This window comes from Pollachius pollachius, assembly GCF_949987615.1.
Source record: "Pollachius pollachius genome assembly, chromosome: 3".
NCBI classification, from domain to species: domain Eukaryota; kingdom Metazoa; phylum Chordata; class Actinopteri; order Gadiformes; family Gadidae; genus Pollachius; species Pollachius pollachius.
The window spans coordinates 18,353,608-18,370,617 of record NC_136936.1 but is presented as its reverse complement, the minus strand read 5'-3'; the positions used below and the strand labels follow the sequence as shown (position 1 = coordinate 18,370,617).

Here is a 17,010-nt window from a genome sequence, read left to right as displayed (position 1 = left end):
CGCCGAAGGCCCGCTGCACGCGCCGAGGCACCACCGCCTCGGCAGCGGGCAGCGGGACTCCGTGGGAGCCAATCGCAGGCAACAATCCCTTTCTCCTTCATGTCGCGGTTCGCAGTTCCACATCAATCTGAATTTGCAGTTCAATATGGACTTCAGAGAGTCAAAGCCAACGTTTCTTCCCCTAATTCCTTCTCCACCATGGCTGAGAATCAATACACGGGTCTTATTTTGCAAACCCGTACCCGAGAATTACATTCCGCAACCGACCAGACCCACTATAAATTGATACCGACGCCCAACCCGCACCCGAAGGAAAATTAGACACATTAGATGGAACGGCGGGGAATTACACTATCTGGTGTTTGGCGTGGTGCTTTAGTTTGCTGTGCAAAAAAAGCACATCATCCACTGTGGACGGTTTTAGTTGACTCCTCTGCTCCTGAATAACATTGCCAGCACTGGAGAAGTCTTGCTCGCAATCGTAAAACCCACGACCGACCCGCGCTGTTCAGGCGTCCGACCCGACCAGCACCCTGTCTCCGACACAGTACCTACATTATTTTTACCTTTTTTCATCGAAATTGTGCGGTTCACCCGTCGGGTACCCGAACCCGTGCAGGACTCTGGCCGAGATAACCCCCACTACGAGTCTTTACTTAAGTACCAGAGACGTCTGAGAACCTGACGTAGTTTTTAATTCATAATATCATTCGGAGGCACACACAGCTTTTGGCTGTGATATTATATATTTTATTATATTATATAGATACCTATATATTATATAATATTATAATTTATTTATTAATTTGTAACGGGTCCACAAATACACAAAGGCGAGCAGGCAGGGGTGCTGTCCCTCAGCGGGAGGTCTCTTTTATTGTTTTTAAAACGAGAACACAAAAACTCGTAACGGTAACGAAAAAGGGGTTCGTTCCCACAATGTCTCTCTCTCTCGGGACTCGTGTGGGTTTCCCTCGTGCGGGATCTCGGGGGTCCGTGCTCCGGGTTTTCCTTCTCCTACTACAACAGAAAGCAGGCACATAAGTACATCCTCCCTGATTGACCTGAGTGCAGACACCTGCTCGCCACCAGGTCCAATCCCCTCGGCCAATCCCGTGCGCTCCCAACCTGTCCATACTCCCCCTGCAGGCCAGACGTCGCACGTCCCCCCACACGCCCCCACCGCCCGACACAGGTCGGGGTCACATCCGGCCGCCGACTCACTCCCCCCCCCCGGAGCGGGAGAGGAAGTCGGCCATTTGTGCCCCAGGCCTGTGCACGATCCGAAAGTTGAAGGGCTGCAATGCGAGGTACCACCGGGTGATCCTCGCGTTGACATCCTTCATGCGGTGGAGCCACTGGAGGGGGGCGTGGTCGGAGTAGAGGGTGAACGCGCGCCCCAGCAGGTAGTAGCGAAGGGCGCCGACCGCCCACCGGATGGCGAGACACTCCTTCTCCACCGTGCTGTACCGACCCTCCTGGTCTGATAGTTTCCGGCTCAGGTACAGCACCGGGCGGTCGACCCCCTCCACCTGCTGGGTCAGGACCACGCCCAGCCCCCTCTCCGACGCGTCCGTCTGCAGGGAGAAAGGGAGATCAAAGTTAGGAGCGCATAGGACCGACTCTCCACAGAAGGCTGTTTTAATAGCCTCAAACGACACCTGGCATGGCTCCGACCACTGGACTGTATCTGGGGCCCTCTTACGGGTGAGGTCGGTCAAGGGGCTGGCCAGGTCAGAGAAGTGCTGCACGAACTGCCGGTAGTACCCTGCCAGCCCCAAGAACCACCTCACCTCCTTCTTGGTTCTGGGCCGAGGGGAGAGGGCCACCGCCGTGGTCTTAGCGACCTGTGGCCGGACCTTCCCCCCCCCCAGATGGTACCCCAGATACTGGATCTCCCTCCGCCCGATCACGCACTTCTTCGGGTTGGCCGTGAGCCCTGCCCGTCTCAGCAACCGAAGGACGGCCGCCACCTGCCGCACATGCTGCTCCCACGTTCCACTATAGATGACCACGTCATCAATGTATGCAGCAGCATACGCGGCGTGTGGCCGTAACACCCGGTCCATCATTCGCTGAAACGTGGCCGGGGCCCCAAACAACCCGAACGGAAGCACCTTGAATTGGTATAAACCGAGCGGAGTGGAGAACGCCGTTTTTTCCCGGGCTGCTGCAGACAGCGGAATCTGCCAGTAGCCCTTTGTGCAGTCCAGAGTCATATAATAGGTGGCCATGCTAAGCCGGTCCACGAGCTCGTCGATCCGAGGCATTGGGTAGGCGTCGAACTTCGAGACCGCGTTCACCCTACGATAGACGGGCAGCCTATAGGGGCGTGTCCGCACCGTTAACCCGGGCTGCGTCTCGATGTCATGAGTAATTAGCGGGGTGCGACCGGGCAGGGGCGAAAAGACGTCAGCGAACCGGAGTTGCAGGCCAGCAATGTCCCGCGCCTGACTCCGCGAGAGGTCCTCGCCCCGACCTACCGGAGGGGTGGGACCTGGGCCCGGGACTTCCGGCCCGAGCTCTTCTCCCTCCGGCAGCGTAGACGCAAACGCAACAGGGAACACGTCATTCCACCTCTTCAGGAGGTATATTTGGTACACCTGTTTGTTTTCGCCCCTGTCCGAACGCGCTACCTCGTAATCCACGTCCCCGACTCGCCGCGTGACCACGAAGGGCCCTTGCCACTTCGCGAGTAATTTGGTGCTAGAGGTGGGCAGCAGTACCAGGACCTTGTCCCCCTGGGTGAGATCGCGTAATCTAGTCCCTCTGTTGTACAGGCATCTCTGACTCTCCTGGGCTCGGTGCAAGGGCTCACGTGACAATACCCCTAGTGAGTGAAGCTTTGCACGCAGGTCCATGACGTACTGGATTTCATTTTTGCTGTCACTGGACCCCTCCTCCCAGTTTTCTTTAATGAGGTCCAGGACGCCCCTGGGCTTGCGCTCATAGAGTAACTCAAATGGGGAAAACCCTGTGGAAGCCTGGGGCACTTCCCGCACTGCAAACAACAGAGGGTCTAGCCATCGATGCCAATTTCGAGCATCTTCATGTACGAACTTGCGGATCATGGACTTTAACGTCCGGTTAAACCTCTCACACAAGCCGTCCGTGGCTGGGTGATAGACGCTTGTGCGAACGGCCTTGACCTTCAACAACCCGTAAAGTTCTCTAATCGTGCGTGACATGAAATTGGTGCCCTGGTCAGTGAGAATCTCTTTCGGGATTCCCACCCGCGATACGACATGAAACAACGCCTGCGCAACACTCCTCGCGGAGATGTTGCGCAATGGAATTGCTTCCGGGTATCGGGTTGCGTGGTCGATCAGGACTAACACAAATCGATACCCGTGTGCGGAACGTTCTAATGGCCCGATAATGTCCATGCCAACGCGGTCAAAGGGGGCTTCCACCTGGGGAAGGGGCTGTAAGGGAGCCCTGGGGACGGCCGGGGGATTCACCAGCTGGCATTCAGGGCAGGATGCGCACCACCTGCGCAGTTCCGCCCGAATCCCCGGCCAATAGAACCGGGCCATTATCCGGTTAAGTGTTTTATCATACCCCAAATGGCCTGCCATTGGGTTGTAATGCGCCGCCTGGAAGACCATTTCCCGGGGGCTCCTGGGCACCAGCAACTGGGTGATAACCTAAGGTACTTAATTGTGTAGCATCTACAGTAGCTGCTATCATTGCTTTACACGGGGAATGGGTTAGCCTAGCGATTGTAATACTTGCACTTGGTTCTATGAACATCTTTACTGTACCGACAGCGATACATTGTTTCACTTCTTATGACAAATGTACTTATTGTAACAAATGCACTTATTGTAAGTCGCTTTGGATAAAAGCGTCTGCTAAATGCCCTAAATGTAAATGTGTTTTCCTCCTGGGGGATGGCGACCAGAATAAAGTAGCAATGTAATCGCGCTATTGGCTGGTTTAACACAATGACGACAGGGAAGCAACAGCAAGCAGCCAATTGGGTACAGAATCGTTTGAACCTGGCCCGTTGATCACGCCTCTTGTGCTGAATAAAATGACAGCAGCCTGCCCAGACCAACGTGCAATCTACGATTGAGCTTGGTCTGGAAATAGCCAGGCTAGCCGACCATACGACTCAACAACACGTTGGTCATTCTATGCTGCTATCCATTTGTATGGTACGTCCGACCTGCTCTAGCAAGAACGTGACGTAATTTCCTGGCTTGCAGCACTTATAGCTTTGCCATTTCTCATTGGCTAGTCATTGTTATTGTTAGCTACATTAGCCTCTTTAGCAAGCCAGTTTTTAAGAGCATTTCAAATCTACATTAAAATGACCAATGTGATACAAATACAAAGAAAATAAATCTCTTTACGGGCGCAGCCATTTTTGTTGTCGAGTCGTACGGTCGGCCTCACTGAACTCGCTCTACTTTCAGAATAGACCTGAAGAAGTCCCGCCTCCGAGGCACCCGGTTCCCTGTGTCAAATGTCTATGGGAAATAACATGGTGTTTTTGAATGATCGTACATAAAAAAAACTCTGTAGGTGGCGAGGAAGTAAACGTCATGTTTTGAACTACACACTTTTTCCATTTAGTTTCCACTAGGTTTTGGATTGTCGGTGCCGTTACAGTAGTTAACTATTATGAAGAAGCATTATGCTAACACAGATCTGCGCAGACTAAGGACGTCAGGACTCTCCCAGTCAAGGTTGCGTAGCAACGGCAATGTTTCATAGTTTGTCTTCACCGAAATGGAGTTCAGTGGCACTAGAGCCCGCCTACGGAGGTGGCACCAATGCTACTCGTTCATGTGTGAAAAAAAAGTTAAGTCGTGCAGAAAAGGCTGAATTAAGTTTTGAAATGACCAACACGTTAGGTTGTGACTGGGAGCAAGGACATCTCAACTCCCTCCTCCCTAACAAGTATGACGTAAGAAATCTGCGCAGTTTGGAACTAGCTCCCGGTTAGCATTAATAACCATTTACTACTTTTACGGCACCGACATTCCAAAACCCCAGTTGAAACTAGATGGAAAAAGTGTGTTGTTCAAAACGTGATGCAGCTTTTACTTCTTCGCCACCTACAGAGTTTGTTATGTACGATCATTCAAAAACGCCATGTTATTTCCGATAGACATTTGACCGAGGGAACCGGGAGCCTCGGAGGCGGGACTTATTCTCCAGAGGTCTATAGCGGGTGGGACTGACCAAAAGAGGGCGTTCCTCTGTGAATTGCCGCAAGAAAGCTGGGAGATTTACCCCTTTCGCTAAGATGTACCGGCGTACCATACAAATGGATAGCACCATTAATGTTGATTTTAAATGCTCTTACACACTTGATTACATTGCTACTTTATTCTGGTCACCAATTTATGCATTGCACGGTCTTGCTGTGCGTGCAATACAATGTCAAGTTGTGTTGTTTGTATTCAAACTGGTTTGCTAAAGAGGCTAATGTAGCTAACAATGACTAGCCAATGAGGAACGGGAAAGCTAAAGTGCTGCAAGCCAAGAAATTACGTCACAATCTTGATAGAACAGGTCGGATGTACCGGCGTACCATACAAATGGATAATAATAATAATAATAATAATAATAATAATAATAATAATACATTTTATTTATAACACACTTTACATCAACTCTATGACCTCAAAGTGCTACAATGCACAATAAAAGATGAATACAACATAAAAGACTAACTAGATTAAAAAGAAAAATAACAGAGAAAGATAATCATTTAAAATAGCAGTTTAGCCAAAGGCTTTTCTAAATGTCTCTAGATGTGTTTTTAGGCCTTTTTAAAAATAATCCACAGTCTGTGGTGCCCTTAGATGGTCAGGGAGAGCATTCCACAGACTGGGTGCAGCTGAGCAGAAGGCGCGATCGCCCATAATTCGGAGCCTTGTCCTCAGAAGCTGGAGGAGGTTGTCCAGTCCAGAGCGTAGATGGCGTGAGGAGGAATGGGGGGTGATGAGTTTTTTGAGGTGAAGGGGGGCAGTGCCATGGAGGCACTGGTGGGACAGAAGGGAGATCTTGAATTTGATCCTGTACTGGACAGGAAGTCAGTGGAGGGATTTGTGGATGGGTGTGATGTGGTGGTACTTCCGCACCCCCATCAGGATCCTGGCAGCACAATTCTGGATGTACTGCAGCTGTTGGATGTTCTTGCTGGGGATCCTGATGAGGAGTGCGTTGCAGTAGTCAAGCCTGGAGGAGACATAGGCGTGGACAGGTTTTTCGGAATCGGGGAGAGTGAATATTGGGCGAGTTTTGCAATGTTCCTGAGGTGAAAAAAGGAGGATTTGCAAAGATGTAGAATGTGGGCCTCAAAGATCAGGTGAGGGTCCATTCTGACACTGAGGTTAGTGACTAAGGATGAGAGGTGGATGTCGTGGCCGGAGAAGCTGATGTTGGTGATAGTGGATGACCGGGACTGTGGAGTGCCAGCAAGAATGGCTTCTGTTTTTGAGCCATTGAGCTGCAGGAAGTTGGCGCCATCCACACCTTTATCTCCTCCAGGCAGGTGGAAAGTGTGGATAGGGCTGCAGAGGGGGTTGGGTTTGTTTTTATGTAGAGTTGGGTGTCATCAGCGTAGCAGTAGAAAGATATTCCATGCTGGCTGATGACACGACCAAGGGGGAGCATGTATAGCGTGAAGAGGGTGGGGCCAAGGACTGATCCTTGAGGGACACCACAAGTGACAGAGTGCGTGTACGATTTAGCATCACCCAGGGATACATACTCTGTTCTGTCCGAGAGATATGATGTGAACCATGCCAGGGTAGTGTCAGAGAGACCGATGGAGTAGTGAAGGCGGTGTAGATGGATGTGGTGGTCGACGGTGTCAAATGCTGCGGTGAGGTCGAGAAGGATGAGAAGTGATGGAGAGCCAGCATCAGCAGTTATCAGCAGGTCATTGGTGACCCTGACCAGGGCAGTTTCCGTACTGTGGCCAGAGCGGAAACCAGACTGGAACTTCTCATAAAGACTGTTTGTTATGAAGTGGTTGTGGAGTTGGGCAGAAACAACCTTTTCCAACACCTTTGATAGGAAAGGGAGGTTGGAGATGGGGCGGTAGTTGGCAGGTGCTTTGGGGTCAAGGCTGGGCTTTTTGAGTAATGGCTTGATGACAGCAGTTTTCAGAGACGTGGGGACATGGCCGGACCGGAAATATTTTTATTTGTTGTGTGTTTGTTTGTTTGTGTTGTGTTTGTTTGTTGACCGCTGCTAGAGGTCCTGGAACGTCCAGAATTACAAGGAGTGACGTCATCCCTCTGTTGGAACTCCCACCCATTCCCATGCCAACGCCCAGCCTGCTTAAAGGGATACTTCACAGGTGGAGACATGAATCTGTATTGAAAGTGGATCATATATTTAGTCGAATAGTAACATAAATTTCTAATTTTGTGCCTCCTTGACAGAGAAAAGGCAGACAGTGATTTTTTGGCGCTTGCGGATTGAAGACGACAACTCCCACAATGCCAACCAGCGTTCACTCCCTGAGGGACGTAACATAACAGCCAATCAGCGTTCACTCCCTGCAGTCCAGCGTGAACAGCAGCATGGAGGAGAAGTGATTGTTGCTGTTTGCGGACTCCCGGAGCTCTAAAACTTGAAATTAAAAAAGGCATGTAGGCTACCAGTCACAAAGGGATACTAAACAGTTGCCAAATTGATGATTGCTCACGCTCACACTCCTGTCAAATCATATTCATGGACACAGATGCCAATTTGTGTGATTGCATAGAAAAATAATCAGTCATTTTTTGATCGATTATTTACATGAATGGGCGAATGGTTCCTGCAACAAGAAATTTTGGGACAGCGTTATCTCCTTTCCTTTCGCTAAGGATGTCCCAGTGTACCCTATGCTAAAGGAGATAAGAAAGGAAGCATTGAATCCCCTTTCCTTAGCATTAACATAATTTGAACAGCACTTCATGCTGACATCATGGCTGACACTTAAATACTTCCGGGTCCTTTCACTCGTTAAGGAATCTTCAGAGCTATTAAGAGCGAGAGGACCTTCATATGATAGCTGTTTATTTTATTTATCTCTGAAAGGCCCTTTGAACCCTCAGAGGCAGAAGAGCCTGTCCTATGGCAGCCCTTGTGCCGGCGCGTGGGGGTGTGGGCCCAAGAGTCGCTAGACCGGTATTCCTGTAACCATAAAAGAAGCTCGTCGTGCGATGTTCACGTCACTGTCCCGAAGACACAGCCTCGCAGCAGCTAAACAACCATGGATTTCAGTCTGGAGTCAGGTAACTTTTATCCGTTACCTTTGAAGAATTCATACAATGTGGAATATTCGTGTTGGGTTCTTGAAATGTTTCCTGAAATGTGTAGATCTAGTAGTAACCTAGTTGTTGTTGTGGGGAAAAGTTGTGACAGCGCAGCCAAGTTGACAGGTAGAAGCGATGGGCCGATCCAGTGTTTTTGGATCAATATTTCCTTGGCTGGGGCATTCTCTCCCATTATCTGTAATGCTGAATGTTTGCTTTCATGCTCTACAATTGTAGGCCTACCTACACATTGCGGACGCATGACCCGAGACCATTTGGGGCTCTTGAACCATATTAGAAAGTGGATCACATCTAGACCATGGAGACGACAATTCAATTTTGTGACTGACTGTCTGTCCGTCTGTCTGTCTGTTATTATCTAGCCTGCGAACCTGACGAGGTGAAGAAGAACGATGCAAATAGCACAGAGTTTTCCTTTTTCGGCAAAAAGGACAAAAAGGGCAAGGTATGAAATTTAATATGAGCATCTGCGCAGATATATTGAAGCATATCCAAATTATATTCAAATAACGTTTACTCTACAGTGTCTTTTCTACCAACTGTGTCATGGTCTGTTGTTGCAAACATATTTTAATAAACTATCCAATCAAAACAGCTTACTAAACTTTGTCTGCCTAGCAGTAGCCGATCCTCGATGATTCCTCTGTAATGGGTGTTACTCTTACGCACTCTCTTGATTCATTTTATAGTTATGTCACTAAAATATGAATATGCAGTCAACATGATTCTTTGTTTCTTTTGGGTTCCATCACAGTCTGACTGCAAGGACAAGTCAAAGGACCACGACAAGAGCAAGGGAGACAAGAAACACAAGGGAGTTGGCAAGGAGCACAAGAAAGACAAGCAGCACAAGAAGAAGGACAAGGAGCACGGAGGAGAGAAGAAGCACAAGAAACACGGAGACGGGGAGCACAAGAAAAAGGAGCACGGAAGTGGCTCCTCTTCGTCATCCTCCTCCTCCTCCTCAAGTAGTGACTCGGTAGGTCATGCAAAGTCACACTCTGATTCTAAACAAATATTAGTTGTCCCAAAATGTCATTTTAATTGTGATATATATATATATATATATATATATATATATGTATATATGTGTGTGTGTGTGTATATGTATATGTATATACCAAACTAAAAGTCCTAATGTACTATTCTATCATCAAACTAGCTATGACTCTTTTGAGTGAGCACGGTAAACAACCCATTGTAGGCCGGTGTTTTATTATCATGGCGCCTCCAAAAATCTAGCACAACAGGTCACACACCTGGCGCACCTTGGGTCAAAGGTTTACTCCTTGATAAAACAATTAAAGGCTAAGAATTGAGTTCCTTACCAGAACAGCTTTTGTGAGCAGTTATTTTAAGAATCCCTTAACTCTGAAACAAGCAATCACTCTATATCGTCTCCAACTCGACAATATAGAGTGATTGCTTTTATTGTCACGATTATCAGGGCAAATATCTCTGTTTTAAATGAATGGACACTTTGATATTTTTTTAAGGATGAATATTGGATCACAGCTGCACTTCAAGTTCACTTTCAAGTTGAATGGTGTAAACAATGATGATACACAATGTTGAGTTGTCCTGCACTACTAATCTGGGTGTTACTCTATCTACTCTTGGGCCATACACTAGTGCATATCGTCCAGGCCTAGTTGTAGTGAACATACTTAACCTAACTTTTGTACCGATCAACATGATGATGACAGAGTTGTGGTTGTCTGATTATCAGAGGGTGTCTGATTATACAACAGTATTCCTTAACGCTACTGTAATGCTTCAGAAAGTACACACCCTGGGCGTGGGAGAGCAAAAGATCGGATAGGAGTTGTAAAAAAAGATTGTATCCATGGAAATGATGTTAACGTGTACACAAATGGTAGTCAGACAAAAGTGTCATTGTAATGGCTGCTCTGCTGGTGATATTGCAGATGCTGGTTCTTGTAGGATGTTCTTTGAAAATGTGTTCTATGCTAACACACCTCTTTTTGTTTTGCTACAGGACTAAATATCTGATGCAAGGATGAGGAACAACAGTTCGCTGAGTACTTGTAACATTTACTACTGCTGTATGTATGCTGTCTGCCTATGAACTATACATCTGTTGTTTCTTAACTGGCCTGGTGACAAAATATGTGTTCTTACTACAATGTAAACTACTAAATGGTGCTTCAAAACATGTTTGTTTTGTTTTTCTGTCCTGGATTGACATGGGTTTTAACACGGTTTTGCGTTTTATTGGTTCATGGTTTTGTAGGATTACGCAAGCAATTTCAATCACAAACATTATTTACTGTATGATAACATTCACATATGGTCACAAGGTACAGCCTGAGTCATGTTGTATTGGCCTTTGCATCAGTTATAACCCTGGAAGTATTTAAAACCTTCAAACATACATTTTGTCCTTAATGAACAAGCTCATGTTGAAGCTGTAAACAGTGCTTGTTTAATGGAGAGAAAAAAAACACACCTGACAGGAATTCTTGGTGTGGCTCCAAGATGTGGTATGACCACATCCCTGCCTCTCCCTCTTAAACAAGCAAATCTACTTTCTCCAAGTCCTCTGGTCACGCCCTTAATAATCATACTCTTCCTCATTCTCGGCATGATGAATAGAAAGTGTACAAAGGTAAAAACTTGAACTCTGACCTATTCATAGTCATCCTCGTTGGCTATGACCTCCATCCTAAGTATTCATAATAATAAAAAAATAAGGCTCATTTTGGAACCAGATACCCCAGCAACCCATACTCCACATGAGGAAACATTAGAACAGGATTTAGCAGCATGGACAGCAGTGCACACTTACATACCCCACCTCATTCACTGGCCATAATCCCAGCCCCCTCCACTCCCTCCATCCGATGGATTATGGATCCACGGTTTCATCAGCAACAAACCCTTGATGTTGTGCTAATGTGTCCCTTGCCATTTTCCAACTATGAAACTCATTATCCTCTTGGAATAAAGAATGAATCAGAATCGGTTGCAACTGATGCCACAACCAACAATTTCACCTATTTGGTTTAACGTAATACATCTAGTTTACTAACTTATTACATTGACAACGCCCACACTTACACACAGGCCCACACAACAACAGCTGTGGTCACCAAGACGATGACAAGGCATACTCTCATGTACATATGAACATGACTAATCTTAAGGCGCACAAGATAAGAATGCAGCAATTTAGCGGACAGGCTTTATAAGTGACATTAAATGGCTCGTGAGAATATGCAGCTCAGTGGAAATACTAGATCACGATTATGGTCTCTTCTGCAGCTTAAAAAGACTAACAGAAACATTATCTATTTTTTAATGTTGTTACTGTTTTTCCCACTAGATGGCAGCATGTAACAGTCAGTTATTTGTAACCTTCCAACCAAAAACCGCCTGAAGACGTTTCAACATTCACAAATACTCAAGCATTGATGATTGGCACATACAAGCAACAAATAACACGTAAAGCTATATATACATACATTTTTTATTAACTTTTATATATTCAGAAAATATCAAAAACATTAATTGAGACAGACACGTGCAGGCGAGGTTAAGAAACCCTGCTGGCTTAATACATTCAAAGATATAAAATATTAGGCTTACAAAGCAAACGTGTATTTGTGTGTGTGTGTCTGTGTGTGTGTGTGTGTCTGTGTGTGTGTGTGTGTGTGTGTGTGTGTGTGTGTGTGTGTGTGTGTGTGTGTGTGTGTGTGTGTGTTAAACTGAAAATGTCTATCAAACCGGACCAAACAGTTTTCTTGCTAACGGTGTTATTCGAGATATTGATAACAACACTCCCTGGCATCAACATTGTTTCCCATGCTTCTTCTCGTCAATTTCTGTTGCTTTGAGCATATGGTAAAGATTTTGCAGAAACTAAACAATATTAATTTCCAATGGATCTAATATCAGTGATAGTAGGGGGAGATATCCATGGACCTACGTGAAGGATTGACTGAAACATTCAATCTGAGACTGTTGACAAATACCCACTGTGGCAGTGGCGTCCAGCCCCCTCCTTGGGAGTGTTTATGTGCCATGTTTGAGCAGCTGCAAGAAGCACAAAGAGCTTCGGCAAATATGGAATTAACACAAAAGAAACACACAAAAACATAGTGTCTTTAGATCTCTTTTGGGATTCTGATATAGGGGATGCATTGTCCATTTTTTAACCCAGCCTAAGGGATGCCTTCACATGACTGACTGAGTGTGTGTGTGTGTGTGTGTGTGTGTGTGTGTGTGTGTGTGTGTGTGTGTGTGTGTGTGTGTGTGTGTGTGTGTGTGTGTGTGTGTGTGTGTGTGTGTGTGTGCGTGCGTGCGTGCGTGCGTGCGTGTCAGAGATTAAACCCCCAGCAGCGTTGACGGTGACTTTGGCGGGGAAGAACTCCTCCGCGACTGAAGAAAAAAGGCCCGACAGAATCTGCGGAGGCCAATAAATCCAATGTTCCCCCTGCTCCTTTCAACACTGAACTCCAGGACTCCATGGCCAGCAGCCATCAGCGCAGGGAGGGAGTTCAGATGGGAACTTTGGTTACTCTGATTCACTCATCAATAAAAACAAAGTATTAGTAATCTAGACATGCAGCGACAGCCTGTTCTTTTACTCTCATTCCAGCAGTGGACAAACAAAAGTAGAAGAGAATGAGGCGTCTAGATTCGTTCACTCTGCACTTCAAGACTCACTTGTTCTACTAGACTCTGCATAGCCTCCCCCTTAGCCCAGTAGGGGCCTATCCCCCATCAGGTGGGTGTCCCGAGTCGACACCATCCATTCTTTTAAACTTGTAAAACTAAACCTTGCAAACAAGAACTATGAGGGATAAGGGCCTGAATGTATCAATAAATAAATGGACTAATAACACTTTTCAAAAAGGGTCCAATCATTAACCTTTGATTAAAAATAGTTAATTCAGCACAAGACATAGTAAATAAATAAATAAGTAAAACTTATTGAATAACATGAGCATAGAGGTTAAGTTTAGGGTTAAGGGTCAGGGTTAGGGCTAGAGTTTTGCATTTGTAGTTGAGTTCTTGCTAGTTAAAGTATCTCTGGTTGCACTGGCACACCATCTCCGATACTTAGTAGTGGATTAGGTTTAGGATTAACCCTAACCCTATTAAATAATGTCTACAATAATACCTTAGTTAAAATGACCAGCATTATTAGACTTGAACACCATTTGTGAATGATACACAAATAGTTAACTGTTAACTAGCTGTAAGTTAATTCTTATTACCGCATAAACTTACTTAATGGTTAATTCATGTACCTTTATTGTAAAGGGTTACCAATGGACTTGTAAAACTAAACCTTGCAAACAAGAACTATGAGGGATAAGGGCCTGAATGTAACAATCCAAATAAAGGGACTAATAACACTTTTCAAAAAGGGTCCAATCATTAACCTTTAATTAAAAATAGTTACGTCAGCACAAGACATAGTAAATAAATAAGTAATACTTATTGAATAACATGAGCATAGAGGTTAAGTTTAGGGTTAAGGGTCAGGGTTAGGGCTAGAGTTTTGCATTTGTAGTTGAGTTCTTGCTAGTTAAAGTATCTCTGGTTGCACTGGCACACCACCTCCGATACTTAGTAGTGGATTAGGTTTAGGATTAACCCTAACCCTATTAAATAATGTCTACAATAATACCTTAGTTAAAATGACCAGCATTATTAGACTTGAACACCATTTGTGAATGATACACAAATAGTTAACTGTTAATTAGCTGTAAGTTAATTCTTATTACTGCATAAACGTACTTAATGGTTAATTCATGTACCTTTATTGCAAAGGGTTACCAATGGACTTCATCTTTTCCTCTTCCCATCTCTCCACTGTGCACTGTGAGGTATCCTGTAATTCCATCCTCGCCAGGGGGGGCGCTGACGTGTCTCCTCCTCAGTGGCGTCAGCGGTATCCTGGCAACACCCGGACTCGCTCTTGTCTCAATCAAGCGTTCCAAATAGATCGTTGCTGCAGCGGGTGGAGCGCGAGCCAGCGACAGCAGACCATGGCGCACAGGGCGCGTAGGAGAGTGAGCAACCTGAAGAGAAAAGTGGACACTTTCCAATGTTGTGTTAGTTAATGTAATGATAACAACAACCAGTCAGCCACGGATGATTTTGTGATTGAGTTGAGTGGTGACCGGGGAAATGCCGAACGGTGTTAGGAAGCGTGTGTGGACGGAGCAGCAGCAGCGGTGGAGGAACTAACGGAGAACTAGAGGAGAGGAGCACAACACGAGCGCCGAACAAGTGAACCGCTCGCATCGTGGAAGGACGGAGAACTTTTGAAACATTTTACGCGCTTTCTTCCCGCGCATGCATTTGCGGTTGATATATGCATTCATGTATGCCGAGGCGCGGGAAAGCTTCTTTCAATCCGACGACACACTGTGAGAGAAGACATTTGAACTCAGCGAGGAGGTGATACTGAGTCCCAGAGACTCACTGACCCACTAGGAACCATGTTGAAGTTTCATAACTCGGACCTCTGGATAGCCTGGATTGTCATTTTTTGCATGGAGGGTAAGTTTTCCGTTTCTCTACAACTTGAGTCGCAGCTCTTGTCTCTAGGCTACTTGTTCCACAGTGCCATGTTCACTGGAAGAATGCAGTATGTTTACTGGGAGCATGTAGTGTGTTTACTGGAAGCATGCAGTATATTTACTGGAAGCATGCAGCACCCTGTGAGCATCCTATAAACCACTTATAAAGTCATTACCAATGGTCTTGTTTGTCAGTATTTTCCAAACAGATGTAGGCCTTTACTCTATCTACAATAACATGAAATATATATATATATATATATCGTGCCAACGACATCTCCAGATCCCATGAAGCCGTGTGATCCCCTCCTCAACATGCGTGATTCTGCTGACCTATCCCGGGCATCTCCACACAAACTGAAGCACAGTTTAAAGCATGGTCCTCCTGCACTTCTCAAGAAGAAGACGCACTTTTAATTGCTCGGGGGAAAATAAATTCATCCCGTAACTTTGCGAGCAGGCTACGCTGTCGTGGTGCCGGGGTCCCACCACGGTGGTGGGACGTCCGGGTGATTTGAAATAGAAACGGGAGCAGACGGTGTAGGGCTGCGCCGGTAATCCCCGCGATTAAGAGGAACACGGTGCATGTGACACAACACAGACCTCGTTATCAACAGTGAGGCAGCGATTAGGGAGCGAAACCTATGGGATGTACAAAAAACATACGACGATAAGAAACATACAATATATGTATGTACAAAAACTATTTTTTAACCACAAGGTAGTCATTTTTAAGGGATGATCTTCGTCTTTTCCTGACGAATTCACTTTTTATTCGCTATATGCTCTTGGTCAATGTTTTTTTGGACGTATTTTCCGTCCATGGGAATAAAGGGGGGGGGGGGGGGGGGGGATAATCAGGCCTTTATCAGAATAAACACTTAAAGTCCCCAAACCCAATTTAGAGGGCCAATTACTTCAGCCTCCCCTCAATTCACGGGCAACTGTACCGAGGTGACATGTCTATTAAAGATACGTCAGCTGAAGAGTCCCACACACTGGGGTACGAGATTGAGTCTGCCTCTGATTACGAGGTGCTTCACTGGAGCGGTTAGTCATGGGCTGCTCGTGCATGGCCGTCCCCCCATGCTCACTCAGGGGGACTGCGCGCACACGCCAGTCATAACAATAGTATTGTTTATTTCGCTGAGGTTCTCATTGTTTGGGGAAAAATTGATTTTTGGACTTATTGCTATAAATCATTGGACGATTTAAACTGACACCTCAAAATATAACTCTCCAACCCTCTCCAACCCGGAGAGGGTTGGAACAAAAGCAAACTTCAGAGGAAACGAGAGCAGTGTTTAAACCATCAAACCTGTTTAAACACAGAAACACACACACACAACCAAACACACAAACACACACACACGCAGGCAATTTCATCTGATACATCTACAGGGAGAAGGGCCAATATTCCAGTGAATAACTGCTGCAGCAGCAGACGTGTGCATTGATTTATCATTTGTGTGCCTGTTTGTTTTGCCTGGATGTATCAGTGTCCTCCTCCACCCCCTGCATGTGGAGCGTGTCACTATCCGCTCCCATTGATCAGGTTATGTAAGCGCTGACCTGAGTTATCGTGTCGTAATGAGCTGCTGGGCCAGGATGGCAGACACCTTGCTTTAGGTATGACTTCATGTTCCCTGTTTATGCCCTTGGAAAACTCCCGGTGGTCCACAGTTACCATCCCTTGTTCCTTGTTCTGGGTGTCACACAAACACACACACACACACACACACACACACACACACACACACACACACACACACACACACACACACACACACACACACTCAGACACACACAAAAATGCATGCACACATGCACGCACACGCAGGCCCACACATATCCATACACACATACACACACAAACATACACAAACACTCACCATGCTATGTGTGTTTGTTGGCAGTATAATACGCAGCAGTGTTCAAAGACTTCGAAGGAAAGGGGCGCAGAATAGTGAGAGAGATGTGCTCCACAATGCTGGGGACAGGAGTTAGGCGTTGCGTGCGTCTCACCGCAGGTGTCCTGGTCACACAGTCAACATGAGCGCTGGACAGGCTGTCTCTCGTGACCGGCTGACAAGCATGCGCCTCCCCAAGCTGAGCATTAAAATTGCATCACTCTTTTTTTCCTCCCCTTTGCGTTCGCCATC

At 46.2% G+C, this 17,010-nt stretch overlaps 1 protein-coding gene across 1 annotated transcript; it reads left to right on the top strand.

Annotated features, from left to right (window-relative positions):
• Positions 1-8,126: 8,126 nt before the first annotated feature.
• Positions 8,127-10,462, top strand: LOC307073689 (uncharacterized protein). Its single transcript, XM_079733610.1, has 4 exons — positions 8,127-8,249; positions 8,654-8,736; positions 9,046-9,270; positions 10,291-10,462. Exons 1-4 carry the CDS (start codon positions 8,228-8,230, stop codon positions 10,294-10,296), a joined length of 336 nt encoding a protein of 111 aa, XP_079589736.1. The 5' UTR covers positions 8,127-8,227; the 3' UTR covers positions 10,297-10,462.
• The last annotated feature ends 6,548 nt before the right edge of the window (positions 10,463-17,010 follow it).